Source organism: Arvicola amphibius, chromosome 6, assembly GCF_903992535.2.
Source record: "Arvicola amphibius chromosome 6, mArvAmp1.2, whole genome shotgun sequence".
Lineage (NCBI taxonomy): Eukaryota > Metazoa > Chordata > Mammalia > Rodentia > Cricetidae > Arvicola > Arvicola amphibius.
In genome coordinates, this window is record NC_052052.2 from 49,103,631 (window position 1) to 49,119,208 (window position 15,578).

The window sequence follows — 15,578 nt, forward strand, 5'->3', positions numbered from 1 at the left end:
AAATACCATAGTTTTAAAAATAACTAGACTAGTTTGGTTTAAGAGAGAAAGCTATAATTAATTACATAAAAGACCTTCTGATCTGACCAATACGTTACTTTCTTTTACTTTCAGGAAGCCAAATACATTACAGTGAATATAAGGTAATGTGAAAATAGTCATAATGAGTAAGAGCAGACATGTTCTCTTGCTCTAACCTCATGTTTAACTATTTTGTAATATAACAAAGTCTTACACAGTCAAACCAATTGCCACAATACCATCATATTCAAGGTGTGTGCCCACAAAACATATTCGGTATACTCAAGACTGATGAATTGATCTGGTTTCTAGTTCCTTATGTCTTACAGCTTCCTAAACATTGTCAAGTATTGAGAACAGATTTTTCTATTGCAGTATACACAGAACAAGGCAGTCCCTGAACAGCAATGGAAGTATAGCACATGAGTCAATCAAAGATCAGAAGATAAGGAGTGGGAAGGCAAACTTGCTAAAAACAAATATATATTCTAAGTGGAAAACAAAACTGTTTAAGTTTACCCATAAGCATAGCTCATGGCGGTAAAATCCAGTGCCTCAAGTATGCTGAGCCAGTACCCTAACCCCTGCATAGCATTTCCAGCCTAAACAGCTAATCAACATTATTCCCCCAGGAATTCCAGGCAATCATTTCTTGAAGAGGATTACTTTCCCTTATCTCCTTCCCCTCTTCTTAGATATTATCCTTGGATATTAATATGCCCTTTAGTTGTTCCATCTTTTGAAACTTTTATTTCATGCTATAATTATTCACCCATTCACCAATCAGTCAATCCTGTACCAGAACTTTTGGTTGCTATGTGGGGGGTGAGGGAGCAAATAAAAATAAAACAAGGCAATATCTGTTATCTAAAAGCCCCATCATTCAGCTGAAATGCCTGGGGTTCCATCAGGCAGAGAGTGCATTGAAGTACAACTAAAAACACACTATTGAAATGTGGATATACTTAACATTACTGAACTGGGCATGCATAAAATGTAGAAAGTGAATTTATAGTAAGAAATATTCTAGTTAAAAAACCACAGTAGCTGAAAGTCATTATGATGCATGGAAAGTACAGACATGTAAACCTTTCTTTAAATCTCTCAAGCATGGCTGAAGAACGCTCAGGAGTCGAGAGCCAATGATGGCTTGGAGAAGACTGTTTCCAGCTCCTACATGGGGTCACTGGACATCTGTCTGTAACGCCAGTCCCACCCAAAAGATCCAACACTTTCTTCTGGACTTTGTGAGCAGCAAAAAAACTTCACAAATTAATTAACATACTCATATACATACACAGTAAAAAAAATCTTTTTAAAAAAATGGCTGAAGCAAACCTCTCAAACATTAGTTTTAGAATTTATTCTAGATTTATATGCAAATTTCAATATAAACACAAATACTAAACTAGTTGAGTGATAGTGACCATGTTGTTTTCTCTGAGACTGGTGTGTCTCTTCTCAAATAGTGATAACAGTAGAGATGCCAAGAACTATCAAACATGAACTAAGAAAACGCATTCACAGCACCCAGGAAGTCCACAGTAATCATTTATAAACAATGCTACCCTAACTATTGTGAACTGTGAAGTCAGTGAAACACACAGACCTGAGATATCAATTTCTACAAACTTATTCCTTCACCTCCAACTGAGTACATGTCACCTAGGCCAACTGTGCTACCATTTGCTGAACCACTCGTCACACCTGTACCACCTCACATGAAACCTGAGAGCTGGTCTGTGTTCTTCAGGCAAACCTGAGCATTCAAAGGCACAAAGGAAGCTTACAAGACCATGTCCCAGTCCATAGATGGCTCTTGTGTGCTGAGAAAACAGGGCCAATGAGCCATCTATGAACTGGGAGTTGTCTGACAATCAGTAGTATTACCTGGTAGTGTTTGTCCACCTCTGAAATACTCACCAAAGATAACACAGGCTCCTCTCCCCAGCATTTACTATGGTGGAGTCAAAACTGACTAAAGTCAGTTTCCCTTTGCTAAAGGGAAAGTTACCCCACAAGAAAGCAGCATCTGGCTGACATGCATTTGCTGTATGTCAGCTATTCCTTTTGTTCCCATTAGACCAAAAGATTTCTTTCCAAACTCATATTCCTAATCCATGAAATCCCCCCCCAAAGTTTAGTATCAGGCCTGACTTAAGATCTTTGAGGCAGCCTGTTAATTTCATCTCTCCCTCTGTCCCTCAGGTGTGCTTTGATTAGTGCTATCTGGATTGAGCTATACGCACAGCCTCTTTGATCTCTTATTAAGAGGCTTGAGTCTGATGTCTTCGACCTGCTGCTCTGAAGGCTTTGGAGGTTGGTCATCATGCCGAGCACAGTAAACACACCTGGAGCGGAGCTCCCTCTACTCACCTACTCCACAGGCTTGAAGAACAGTGTTTAAGTCATGAAAGAACGCTCCTGCAGCCAGTCAACCCACTGCATGAACACATTTTCTGAATAAAGCAGCTTAAATGACTTAAAGGCTACAGAACTTTCCCAAAGAGACAAAGGAAGCAAATCCTGAGGAAGAAATCTTTAGCCCAGTTAGCACTAGAACTTACAGTACTTTGATAGTCATCAAAATAAATGTGGATAGGCATCAGAAATGGGCAAAAATAGGCTTCATTAGTTCCCCCAGCTCCTTTAAGCAATAGGTGACCTTCAAAAGCAGTTGTGTGCTTTGGTCAATAGCAAGCTACATGACATACATGTAGAAATGCCAGATGCCAACAGTTTCCTTAAAGATTGCCTAAGCATCACAATGAAAGTATGTAACTTGTCATATTCCAATAACCTCTGCATTTTATACTCTATAAAAAGGAGAGTTTTGCACCTGAGTTATTTATGTTACTATATGTTAAAATTATGTCAATACTTATCAAATCTATAAGCTAGGTCCTGTACACTTATCACCTAGAACGTACATAAAGATATTAGGCTTCTAAGAACTACTATCAACTGACAGCAGTATTTACTCAAATTGTCAAATCACTTGACAAAAAGCAAAGTCCTAACATGCCATCCCATTATTCTTGATGAAGAAGATTCAGATTGGTGGCAGACTTAGGAACAGACTGATATGCACTAATATCAGAGTGAATATTAATACTCTACTCTATTAGCTACAAAGACAATAAATTACTGCCATAATTAAAGTTCAAACTAAATTGATAGTTATATATTGCTATCACTTAGTCTTTCCACATAATGGAAGACCATTAACTTCATGAGTTACACACCTGCTTATATTTTCTAGGAGAACCATTTGAATAAAAAAATGATTCTACATAAGACATCAATTATAATTCTTCTAAATACATATGTCTCAAAATAATAATCCAGCAATTTGGCAAAAATGTATCAAAATTGAAAATGTATATGTTCCTTTGATTAGCATGCTCTCTTTGGGAAATTTGTCATTAGCTCAACTGCCACAGTTTTACAAAGAACATTAGCAACAATCCACTACAGTCTCATTTAGTTATTTGACCTACACCACTTGGGTACAGGAGGTTAGTTAAATAAATTATTGTCTATCTACAATAATGCATTGTGTAGTCATTAAAAAGAATGAGGTAGCTCTATAAATACTAAAGTGAAAGAAGATGTAATTGGTTACAAAAAGCAAAGTACTTAAGGTATACATGATATATCATATATATGTCAAAAATGTAAAATTTATATAACAAGAAAACTATTATTTATATAATCCTGCATTTATAAAACACATCTTAGAGGAAAGACATGAAATACAATAGTTCTTCCTGGAAGAGCCTTGAGTGACTGTCAAAAAGGCTTGCATGTTCTTTTGAATTTTTATGGCATATGCATATTACCAACTTTAAAAACACTGCAATCTATTAAAAAATCCAAAGATAATTTTGTTACAAATAAAGCTTTTATAATCCTTCCTTTGACTTTTAAATGTCTTTATAAAGAGAATATGTGTGTTAGGGAGAAACCACAGTGGTAAGGCATCTGCCTGGCACACTTCAGGCTCTGGATCTGCTCTCCAGGACTGCAAACTAAACAAAACAATGGATCCTCTGAGCAGAAACTATGCACGAATTTCTCACAGACCAAAGGCAAACCATTCCATAGTCAGCAGCTACTCCTGCTCATACTGTCTGTTTTCACAAGTCATTTCCTGAAAACTGTTTCCACTTGATGTTTAAGGTCATCATCTGCCTATGGCCTTTCACAGGAGTGCAGCATGGCCAAGATCACTCACATGAGACTCAACTGTTTAGCAGCATTATCTGCCTATGGCTTTTCTAACAGGCTTACAGCAGGACCAACAATACTTATACGTAACACAGTTCTCCCTGAGACAAACACAAAACCCTTCAAAAATATCTGCTATAGCAAAGATTGAGTCATTCAGGAAGGGAGAAAAATGAAGACTAGGATGTAGATGTGTTGGGGGGGAGAATTATTGGTTAATAAATTTTGCCTTCTAAATCACTGAAATTTAAAAGTACCGAGGATGGCAACGCCGTGGCTAATGTCAAACATTTTCAGTGAATTATAATCATGAGGGGTTATTCAAAGTTCAGCATAAATCAAAACACCAGAAAATATTCACTTGCTCCGTTTAATTTATAGGGTCAACTGAAGGTAAAATCCATATAGTTCAATCTTTGCAAGCTTTTGGGTAGAAATCAGAAGTTATAGACTTTCAGGCTACCACACTGCTGTATGAAGAAATGCTAACCCATAAGAACAGGATTTCAAACTAGCAGTCACTTTCCTCTGAAGCAGTAAGCACTAGTTTTACAAGGTGCATATGGACATATTGTATTAATTAATTCTTGATATTTACTAAATCTTCATACATCATTGAAAGGAGAATGCTAACTGGTAGCTTACTTTTTTGAAAAAAAATCTAATTAGAAAAACAAAAAGATGCACTGTAATCAATTTACTATAGGGATACCCTATTTAAAAAAGTATACAAAACCCTCAAAAAGAAATAACATCATATCATGATTAACAACAGTGGGGTATCATATGTGCATGCACACAAATGATAATAATAATAAAAATAAATTTGAGGGGGTTAATTTTTGGAGATGATAGTTTCTCTGTGTAACAGCCCTAGCTGTCAAGGAACTTGCTCTGTAGACCAGGCTGGCCTTGAACTCACAGAGATCTGCCTGCTCTTGCCTCCTAAGTGCTGGGATTAAAGACGTGTACCACCACTGCTCAGCAGAATTAAAACTTTTTAAACTTATGGTCAGATTTCCCAGGTTCCCTGCAATGCTCCATCTCCACCACCCAACGTTGCAAGCTATGGAGTCACACACACTAAACACACAAGACAGGATTTTAGCCAACTTCTGGGGGGCAGGGGAGGACAGACCATCTCTGCTAAAATCACAGCCAAATAAAGCTTTAGACTAAAATCTAACCTTTATTTACTGTTTCTCATTTTCCTTGTCTGAATCTAGTATAAAATTGATGGACATAAATTCCCACATTTGCTCTTTGGCCATATGACTGCCCTCTAGAATTTTCTATCAGACGCAGCTCCTTCATTTTAGAGCAGGCACTTTGTTATGTTATGCAACTACCATCAATCCTAGGAACCGCTGACCTGCTGAGACAGCCACCCACGCCATCATTCCATGGATCAATTAAACTTCTGACCACTAATCCACAGGTAACTCATATATTGCTCTCTGGAAGTTGGTGGTATGACAGGATACAATTTCATGGCTAAATTTAAACTGCACTAAAAAAGGTATCCACTTCTTAATTCTCCTGAACTATAAAGCTAAAATGTGTGTGATTTAAACACATGGTAACGTGGCACTAGCACGAAGGAAGGTATCAACAACTGTTGGGCTCATTTTCTAAGCAGAATGATGGTTATCAATGCTCATTTTCATGGTAACAGAAGACTTTCTTTCCCTACACACAAATTACTTAATCCATATGATCCTTCGCATGTGACATTAGTATCCCTGTCCTGTGAGAAGTTACATCATAGAGAGAGAAATAAACCATTTTCAGTTCGTGGGGCAGAGGAAAATTCATTGATTAAAAAAAAAATAGTTAAATAAAATAAACACTCCAAAGTAAAAGCACACTCTCTTCAACACTGACCACGTAGAAACTATGCCATGTCCAAAGACTAGAAAGGCTGTGGCTGAAATATTTCTACAGTACTAAGTGTGGATACACTAAATTTAGAGGGCAGGAATGTGCCTCAATCCTATTCTGCCACCTAATAAATTTATACAAAACAGTATCAAATATGGAAGTCACTGGACAAGGCAGTTCATAGCATCTGTTACACCTCTACTTAGTTTTGCAAAAACTATGTTTCAACTTTAGAAACTGTGACTTGATAACAAGGATCATACAACTAAATAAATTAATGAACTTGCCACAAATTAAATTTTAAATTGCATTTCTCTATCGTCTGAACGCTTTAGTGGGAAACAGTTTCTCATACCCCTCAGAAATGATACAAATGTACTGTACACAACTGTGAGAGCATGTAACATTTGACTTAGGAAAAATACTCAACATGAAAGTGGGAGCTCTTCCTCCAAAGTTAGGGGGAAAAGGAACTGACTTCCTTTATCTGAATTAAAATACCATTTAGGAAATTAAGAAGTTTTCTATCAGTTCTCTAAGAAACACAAAGACAAAAGAATTATCTAGCACTTGATTTTTTGCATCAAATTTACATCATACAACCTGAAAAGAAATCAATGTCTATTTACACAGACTGTGAGGGATGGGGGGGGGGCACACAAAACAACCTACATTTTATAAATGAGAATATTCAAAAAAGAAAACAACAGAATAAAAAATGCCTATCTCTGAGAACATACTGAGAAAACAAAATCCACATAAGAACAAATGTTTTGAAAACTATAAAGCTCAGAATTGTTAAGAGCTTTCTTGTCAACTAGGAATTTAACTGAAAGAGCCTGACAAGTTTTTCTCTCTTTCACAATTCTATTAAGCTCAGAGACAATTTTCTGCTTTAAGATATGCAACACTTAAAAACATGAAGTCTGGGCTAAGAGTGTAGCTCAGGGCTGAAACTGTTGGTTAGTACATAGGAAACTCTGAGATAGACACCGCCCCCCAGCAGTGCAAAACAGACAAATCAATAAGTATTTAAAGCCTTCAGTGTGGTTTAACAAGTCAACAAATAATATATTTATTAATTAACAATGAAAATACAGAGAGATCTCATAAGATGATGGAAATATAGCTGAACACCAAGACAGCATTTAAAAACTGTTTATAAATTAAGCCTCATCATCAAAATGAGTAATAAATCTCACTGACATTTGTTCATTTAATTCCAGTGAATTCTGTTTGATCAAAATTTTATTGAATCCTTTAATAGCAACATATTAGGGGCTGGGTGGCACTTCTACAATGGGTAAAGAACCAAGAGTTCTTACCAGAATCTTACAATTTAATACTTCCTGATGACACTATTTCCCAAAATGGTCATTTTAAATCAACAATTTATAATTCAATAATAATCTCAGCGGAAATTCTAAGAGCAGAGGCCTATCTGGCACAGAAATATGCCAACAAAACTGAAATAGCATACTTCAGGAATTTTAAAATTAGCAGTTTAAATCTTACATAATGCTAAACTTTTTTCTTATAATCTATTCTCTATCACCTTATTATATTAAAAAATGATTTCAGGAATTGGAAAGATGCCTCAACATCTAGCATTTGTTGCTCTTGCAAAGGACCCAAGTTTACTTCCCAGCATTCACATGGCACCTCACAACTAACTGTAACTCCAGTTCTATGGGATCCAATGCCCTCTCTGATATCTGTGGGTATCCAAAACACACATGGTGCACATAGATCATGTAAGCAAAACATGCATAACCATAAAATATATAGGCTTTAAAAAAAAAGATTCAGGGAAGGACCCTGGCTTGATGTGTAAAGGCAATAGCTGCCTAGTCTGATTACCTGAGTTTTACCTACAGGGCCGATGTAGTGCGTAAAAGGAATGGCCTGATTCCCACAAGCTGCCCTCTAACTTCTACATGGGTGCTATAGCCTGTGCATGCACTCATACCCAAACCACTGAATGAATGAGTGAGTGAGTGAGTGAGTGAGTGAATGAGTAAATGCAATTTTAAAATCTGTTTTATATAATTTTGTATATTTTTGCTTTGATAGAGACGTCTTGCTTTATTAGCATTGTGTTTAGGTCACACTAGTTTTAAAGTCTGCATCTTAGTAGTAAAGGGTTTGTTGTCAACAGTTTTAATTCTTCTCAATAATTAGAGGTCCAACAGCAGGCCAGTAGGAGGTAAACTGCTGCAAAAGGCAAGTACCCTACTATGCACTCCAGTGCTCCCACTAAACCCTGATCAGTAACCTTACTCTAGCTAGAACTGGAGTCATAATAAATATTTAACTACAAAGGTGTTATGCATCCATCAGCAGATAATTTCACCAAGAATGTTTCCACTTAAGTTCATTGAGATTGACAAATAAGCAAAACCACAAAAGCCTTCACGTGGCAGGAAGGACAGAACGGTGAGAATCGGGAATGCTGCTAATGTGTACAGAGTTTCTTCCTGTTTGCTTCTGCTTTTAGAGACAAGGTCTCATTACATAACCCAGATTGGCACTGAAGTCCAAACTTATGGTCTTGAATTTATGTTCCTCCCACCTCAGCTTCCCAGGGCTTCTTTTTGGAACTGATTATGGAAGTTCATTACTTATTGTAGTACTGATTACATAACTTATAACACTAAAAACAACCTAGGGTGTATTTCATGGTACATGAAATATATTTCAATAAACCTGGGGTGGGCCCATTTTTAAAAGTTTTGAAAGCAAAACAAAACTACAAACCTAAATCAAAACCCCTTCCAGGGGTTCCCATACCTGATAATCCAAAATGCTGAAGCCCAAGCCTTTACAGTCTTTTACCAGCTCCACAACCTTGACTTCAGGAGACCACAGGGCTAACTCCCCATCATCATCGTCTTCAGAGCACATATCTACACTGCGATCAACCTGAAAGAACAAAGAAGGTAAGAGCTGGAGCTGTCGCCCTTTCTCTTCGTAAAAGAACTTGGTTTCTTTTCAAACTGGGAAGTCTCTTTGGCATGCTTGGTTAGCTTTTGATCTTTGTAAAGAGGGCATGCACTGGATACTCACAATCAAGGATCAAAGCTTCATAAAACATTCAGGCATTCACAAATGCAGATCTTTCGCACATTTTCAAATGGTTTCATTGCAAGTGTTAACACTGACCTCTTATACTTCAATGAGTTCTGTCATCCCATTAGAAGCATAAAAGGAAAAACAGGTAATTTAAGTACAAATGTAAACTTGATGCAAAGCAGAAGCACACAGATGTTTGAAAAGCAGTACTGTTGTCATGATTTCAGTCAGAGACAGAAAGGCCAGCCAGGGCACAGAGGAGCCACTGCTGGTGGCTCCCAGATCTCATGAAAGTTTTACTAGAGAAGTACAAGAAGGAGGAAGAAGAGAGGAGGTGGTGGCTGGTGCAGTGGAGGTATGGCAGCGCCAGCAGCTGCCACCACCAACTCCTTGAGCACTGTGAAATTCCCTGGGTAGAAACAGGAATGATCTGGTATTGGAGGAAGTGAGTTAGCACAAGCGCACAGCACACAGGTTCTTGGTTAATTCCCACACTCTGACATCCCTCTCTTCTAGACTCCTATTCATTCAGGAACCCAGTGAGGTTCAATGAGACAGATCTACTAGGGGCCCTGGTTGCTACAGAATCCTTGAGTTTTATTTATAGCACTGTATTGATTTGGACTGATTAATTTCTTGAAAAATAGTCCTTCCACAGACAATGACAACTTAGTTTTTGTGAAGCAGGGTCTTACTCTGTATTTCAGGATAGCTTGTGCTGTGGGACAATGATGTTGTACCCTGTAAAGATTTGTCAGTTGTATTGCTTTAATAAAAAGCTGATTGGCCAGTAGTCAGGAAGAAAGTATAGGCGGGGCAAAAACAACAGGAGAATTCTGGGTGATGACTGTGCACTGCATCTTTCCTCCTTCCAGAATTCTCCTGTTCTCATCACCCTACCTCTACTTCCTGTCTGGCTACTGGTCAATCAGCATTTTATTAAACCAGTATAACACTTTACAGGAACTCACTATGTAGCTCAGGCTGGCCATCAATTCACAGCACTCCTATCTCAGTCTCCTGTGTACTGGGACTACAGGCATGAACCGAACACATGGCTAAGTAACAACTTTTTAAAGCAAAATTCTTAAAATCTTAGAGAACATCAGTAAATAAAATATGTATCATTCCTACAAACAGAACTAAGTCACTGGTATAAGAAAATCCACTTAATGGGGTCAATGAGACGGCTCTATAATAGGGAAGAGTAACAAAGCCACTCTCAGAATTAGAACTGGTCAGATCTCAAATTGTTGAGTTGTTACAGGAGGGGGAACACCTAATCCAAGTTGGGCAGAACCTAACACAGGAACAATTTCATGGTTCTTGACTGACCAAATCTAAAGTGAGAGAATATTCTCCATGGCTGTTTTCCATGTGTCTTAGTTTGTTAAGGATTATTTGTTTTATTATTTTAAAAATGACTATGGCACATGTGAATGCATGTGCTATGGCACACATGTGGAGGTTAAAGGACAACGCAGTAGACTCAGTTCTCTCCTTCCATCTTTCATGGGTTATAGGATTGAAACCTGACGAGCCGTTTCACTCACCTAGGAAGAGATATTTTAAAAAGGAAATACTTCCATCTTCTAACAGGTGAATATTATGATAGGTATAATATTGGTGCATACTTACCAATCAGTGAGAATTAGAACTGTTGTTATTCTACCTAACCAGACACTTTAACAACACAAGATGGTACTGGAAAGATGGGTAGCAGTTAAGAACACTTGCTGCTCTTCCAGAGGATCCAAGTTCTGTTCCCAGCACCTACATAGTGCAGTTCATGTTTGCCTGTAACTCTAGCACCAGTGGATATAACACCCTCTTTTGACCTCAAAGGGCATACACTTGGCATATGCTCACAAAGACACACATATGTACACACATAAAATAATGTTTTTTACAAAAAAAAATGATAGTTTCAGGAGAAATGAAAAACAGAGAACAATGGAAGAGAAGTCAAAATTTCAAGAGATCATATTTATAAAAGACCAAGTTTATCACAATGTCATGGCACACTAGGTGCATGTTCCACACCAACCTGGACTATGTCACTCTGATATATCAATTCTGCATAACTCCAGTCTACAGAACAGAAAGCAATCAGCTAATAGGTAGCAATGTTGGCATTTGGCATGTTTAGGCTGTTGTTCACCCCTGTGCAGTATGATGGATGGGAGCACAGAGTCAGCAAGCTGGGTTGATGATTTACACCTGACAGAATTAAACTAAAGGTATTTTTATCTAGTTTCATAAGTAAGATACCACACACACTTCACTTTACTAAGAGCAGTAGAAGTCACAAAGTATCTAAGGAGTCCCATCCTTGAAAATTATGGTCTTTGTTTTGAGATAGCACTTTATTAGGTAGAGTTCCTGGATGGCCTGGAACTTGATATGTATACTAGGTTGGCCTTGAACTCATAGAGTTCTGCCTGCCTCTGCCTCCCAAGTGTTGAGATTAAAGACATATGTCACATCATTTTTTTTCTTCTTTTACATTAAAACATGAATCAGCCAGGCATAGAGGCACACATCTATGTCAGCATTGGAGAGAAAAAGACAGGATTATGAGTTCAATTCAAAACCAGACTTGGGATAAAAGCCAGTCCTTGGCTAATCTGGACTATACAGTGAACCTTGTCAGAAGGGGTGGGGGAAGGCTGGCAATCAAGAATAGTTTATATGTATAGTACAGAATAAAGGCAACATGAGATTAGAGAAAATTTTAAGAAATGACCTGTGCCCCAAAAAGAGTTGATACATCCATGCTAAAGGATCTATAGCACAGCACTAGAATGTAGAACAGTTCTAGACTTTTCTGGTAATTTAGACAATCAGAAACAAAGACATTGGACAGGAAGCAGCAGGAATATCATGACTGACATTCATGGAGCTCTCACTTGATGTGGGAAGTCCTTCTGTATATGCGTTGCTTTTGTTGGCTAATGAATAAAGCTGTTCCAGCCAATGGTTTAGCAGTGTAAAGCCAGGCAGGAAATCAGAACAGAGATATATATAGAGAGAGACATAGAGATATAGGTAGAGTCAGGAAGATGCCAGAACAGAACCTTACCCAATAAGCCACAGCCTCATGGTGATACACAGATTAATAGAAATGGGATAATTTAAGATGTAAGAGTTAGTTAATAAGAAGGCTGAGCTAATAGGCCAAACAGTGTTGTAATTAATATAGTTTCTGTGTGATTGTTCGGGTCTGGGTACCTGGGAATGAAAGAGCAGTCTCCTATACCACTTGCAAGCTAAGAGCTTAGCATGTATTATTTCCTTCTCACATAAGCTCTTGAGTGTTCTAAGTTCTGTGAACAGTACCATTTATCTTAGTTTCTTTTCAACTACTTTGATGAGACATCATCACCAATGCAACTTATAAAAAGAGTTTATTTGGAGCTTACAATTTCAGAAGGTGAAGCCATGACTATCATGGTCGGGGAACAGTAGACATGGAACTGGAACAGTAGCTGAGAGTTTACATCTTGATCCACAAGCATAAGGCAGAGGGAGAGAGAGAGCTAACTGACATTAGGCTGGGCTTTTGAAACTTCTAACCCTATCCCCAGGGACATATCTCTTCCAACAAGTCCACACCTCCTAATCCTTCCCAAACAGTTCTACCAACTTTGGACCAAGCATTCAAACAAATGAGTCTATTCTCTTCCAAACCACCTTTCATTCCAATAGAAATAGAAATCAAGGTTATCTACTCAAAGATGCACAAAGTATATAGGAACTCCACACAACTTCAAAGATGAACTCAGTTGAATTTAATTAAAGGAAAGGCCCCACATTAAACTGCTTGTGTCTGGAAAGGAGGGAAAGTGGCATAAAGATGAAGCTCCAAAGGACATGTGGTGACAGCACATACCTCCATAGTTCCTTCCCAGATTACAGCACTCCTAAAACAAGACATCTAACAGCAGAGGAAGTGGCAGTCTATATTCTGATTCTTTTGCATTTATGTTAGCTTCTAAACTCACATTGAAACTTACAGAATTCTTCATATTTTTAAGGTTCTCAGACTAAGGGGAAGACTAAGATAGTCAATATTCACCAACACCACTTTGTTATGATGAAATAAGTTGAAACAAAAGTCAAACAGAAGCCATGAATCCAGACAATTAGTTTTAAAAATAGTTGCTTTAAAATCAGACTGATATACATCAGTGTCTTAACATTTTCAGGGAGTTCTAGAAATCCAAATGTAAATTCAGAATTTGAAATATTCCACACTGTTGCTTAGTCAAATAAAAGAGCAGAGAAGAGCAGGGGCCCCTCTTTATATTGTAACCCCCTCTTTGGAGTGCCCTTGATAAAGGGACACACATAATCAACACACACAGCCCTTTATACCTCTGCCTCAAGAAGAGATGGTTCCATGGTTCTCGGCTCATCAACTGAGGCCTCATCATCAAACAGCCGGCGACAGCAAACCAACGTAAATGGTGGAGGCACTTCCTTAAGAAAGGAGACTGCTTCTCGGCGAGACTTCCCATAGAGCTGCACACCATTGACCTAGGAGGACAAGGGCTGTCAGCTGTGAACAGGTGTAAAATTAAAAAGCACCAAAAAGACATTTCATTGTTCTTGTAAACAAAGGGCCAAAATTAATCATATTATTTTATCAACAGCTTAAAACATCTAAATTAAGGATGAATCTTGATTTAAAAAATTATGGCTGAATCTCAACAGAAATGGGGAGAATAAGTACAAAATGTATGCTAGGCAGCACTATTCTTGTGTAAAAGATCTAATGCTTCCCGTCGCTGAGGTTTCTCCTTTATGTAATCTAGTACTGTATTCTTTTGGCTTCCCTTAACTCCTCCTTAAATGCTCTGACTGTCTCTGCCAGCCTCTTCATATCCAATTCCTTCTGTGTTGTCATTATATGTCTGTTCGCCGTCAATGTGTGACCATATCAAGGATACCCAGCAGCTGGAGTTTACTGTCAGTCAGAGCACTCTTCCTCAGCCCACATCAAGAGCACTGCCTTAGTAAATGCTTCTATGGGAAGAGATGGGTGTCTCTAACACCACTTCCATTCCCCTACGCTGAGCTAGTACAATATCACAGAAGTGTTCAGTGCCCAAGTTAGTTCACATGAGTGTTCCCTACCTCTCAAAGGGATGTCTATCTTGTTAATGATTAATTCCTATCACCAAACACCACACACACACACACACACACACACACACACACACACACACACACACATATATACATATTGATACATAATAATATTTTGGAGCAAAGAAGATTTAGAAACCTAGATTTGAGTGTATTGCTATTCTTACATGTGGTTTTAGCTCAAAGTTCTCTCAGTTCTATCTGCAAGTCACTGAGAGTGACCTGTCTGCTATTCCTAAAAGCTGAAGAAGAAGGAACACACTCCAGCCAACAATAGTCTCTTTGGATCTCTTCTGCCTTCCTAAGAGGAATTGGCAGCAATTTACTCTTAGTGGTATTTCTACTGTGACATCAGTCTCTCAAAGGTGAGCACTAATGCTCAGATAACAGGCAGAACTGGCTATACAGGGGCACCCTTTCTGCCACTGTGCCAGGGATAACAGAGGATGCTGCGTTGCTGGAAGTACCCTATCAACCCTTACATCAGTGGGTAGTGGCTGGAATAAGTGATCCCTAGGAACCACTCTCTAGTTTGTGACACATCCAACACTTAGAGCCATCAATCCGGACACATCATCCTGTCTCTTAATTATTTAGACACATTCTAAAAACAGTAACAACAAAAACCCCCACAGAGAATCCCAACCTCGCTTTGCCTTTCCACCTCTCAGGTCATCGTGAGTATGAAGGAGTGTAGGGAACAGCCACCCCAGAAGTGAGCAGTCTTCCATGGAAGAATTCAAGCCAACCTCTATGCAGAAAGGGCAGGAAGCTATCACTGCTCACATCATATTCACAGTGCCAGCCCATGAAATAAGCACAGAAAGTTCTAGAGTTAGCCAAACAGTAGCCTCTATCAAATACGAAAAGAGACAAAATGGAAATAGTAACTCTACCTAGATACAATTATTAGTTTGTGCTTCAACAAATTAGAAAGTCACTTTTCAGGTTTCTATCTCAGAGTACCTTTAAATATTTATTTAGTTCATTATTTATTCATTTGAATTGTCTCCACTTATTATAGCAGTGCCTGGTAGTCCTTTTCACTACCTACTGCTAAAAAGACTGGTCCTATTCCCATTACCAACTCCTAGCTAAGGGATTTATGGCTGCTGTAAATAGCTGTTCTGGGCTGAGACCTGGCATGGTCCTCTAACCCCAAGCATATTTGTGTTTCTGGTTTTAAGCACTAAGAAGTACATTAAACACATTGAGGGTGGGAG

General features: G+C 38.3%; 1 protein-coding gene across 5 annotated transcripts in view; it reads right to left on the reverse strand.

Moving 5' to 3' along the window:
* Patj (PATJ crumbs cell polarity complex component) overlaps positions 1–15,578 on the reverse strand; it is a 302,434-nt gene that overhangs the window by 216,659 nt on the left and 70,197 nt on the right. For all 5 annotated transcript variants that reach the window (XM_038332714.1, XM_038332713.1, XM_038332717.1 and 2 more), the window contains 2 exons: positions 13,582–13,743; positions 8,923–9,054 (listed from right to left, as the gene is read on the reverse strand). In XM_038332714.1, the coding sequence (XP_038188642.1) occupies positions 8,923–9,054; positions 13,582–13,743 (294 nt within the window). The remainder of the gene's footprint in view (positions 1–8,922; positions 9,055–13,581; positions 13,744–15,578) is intronic.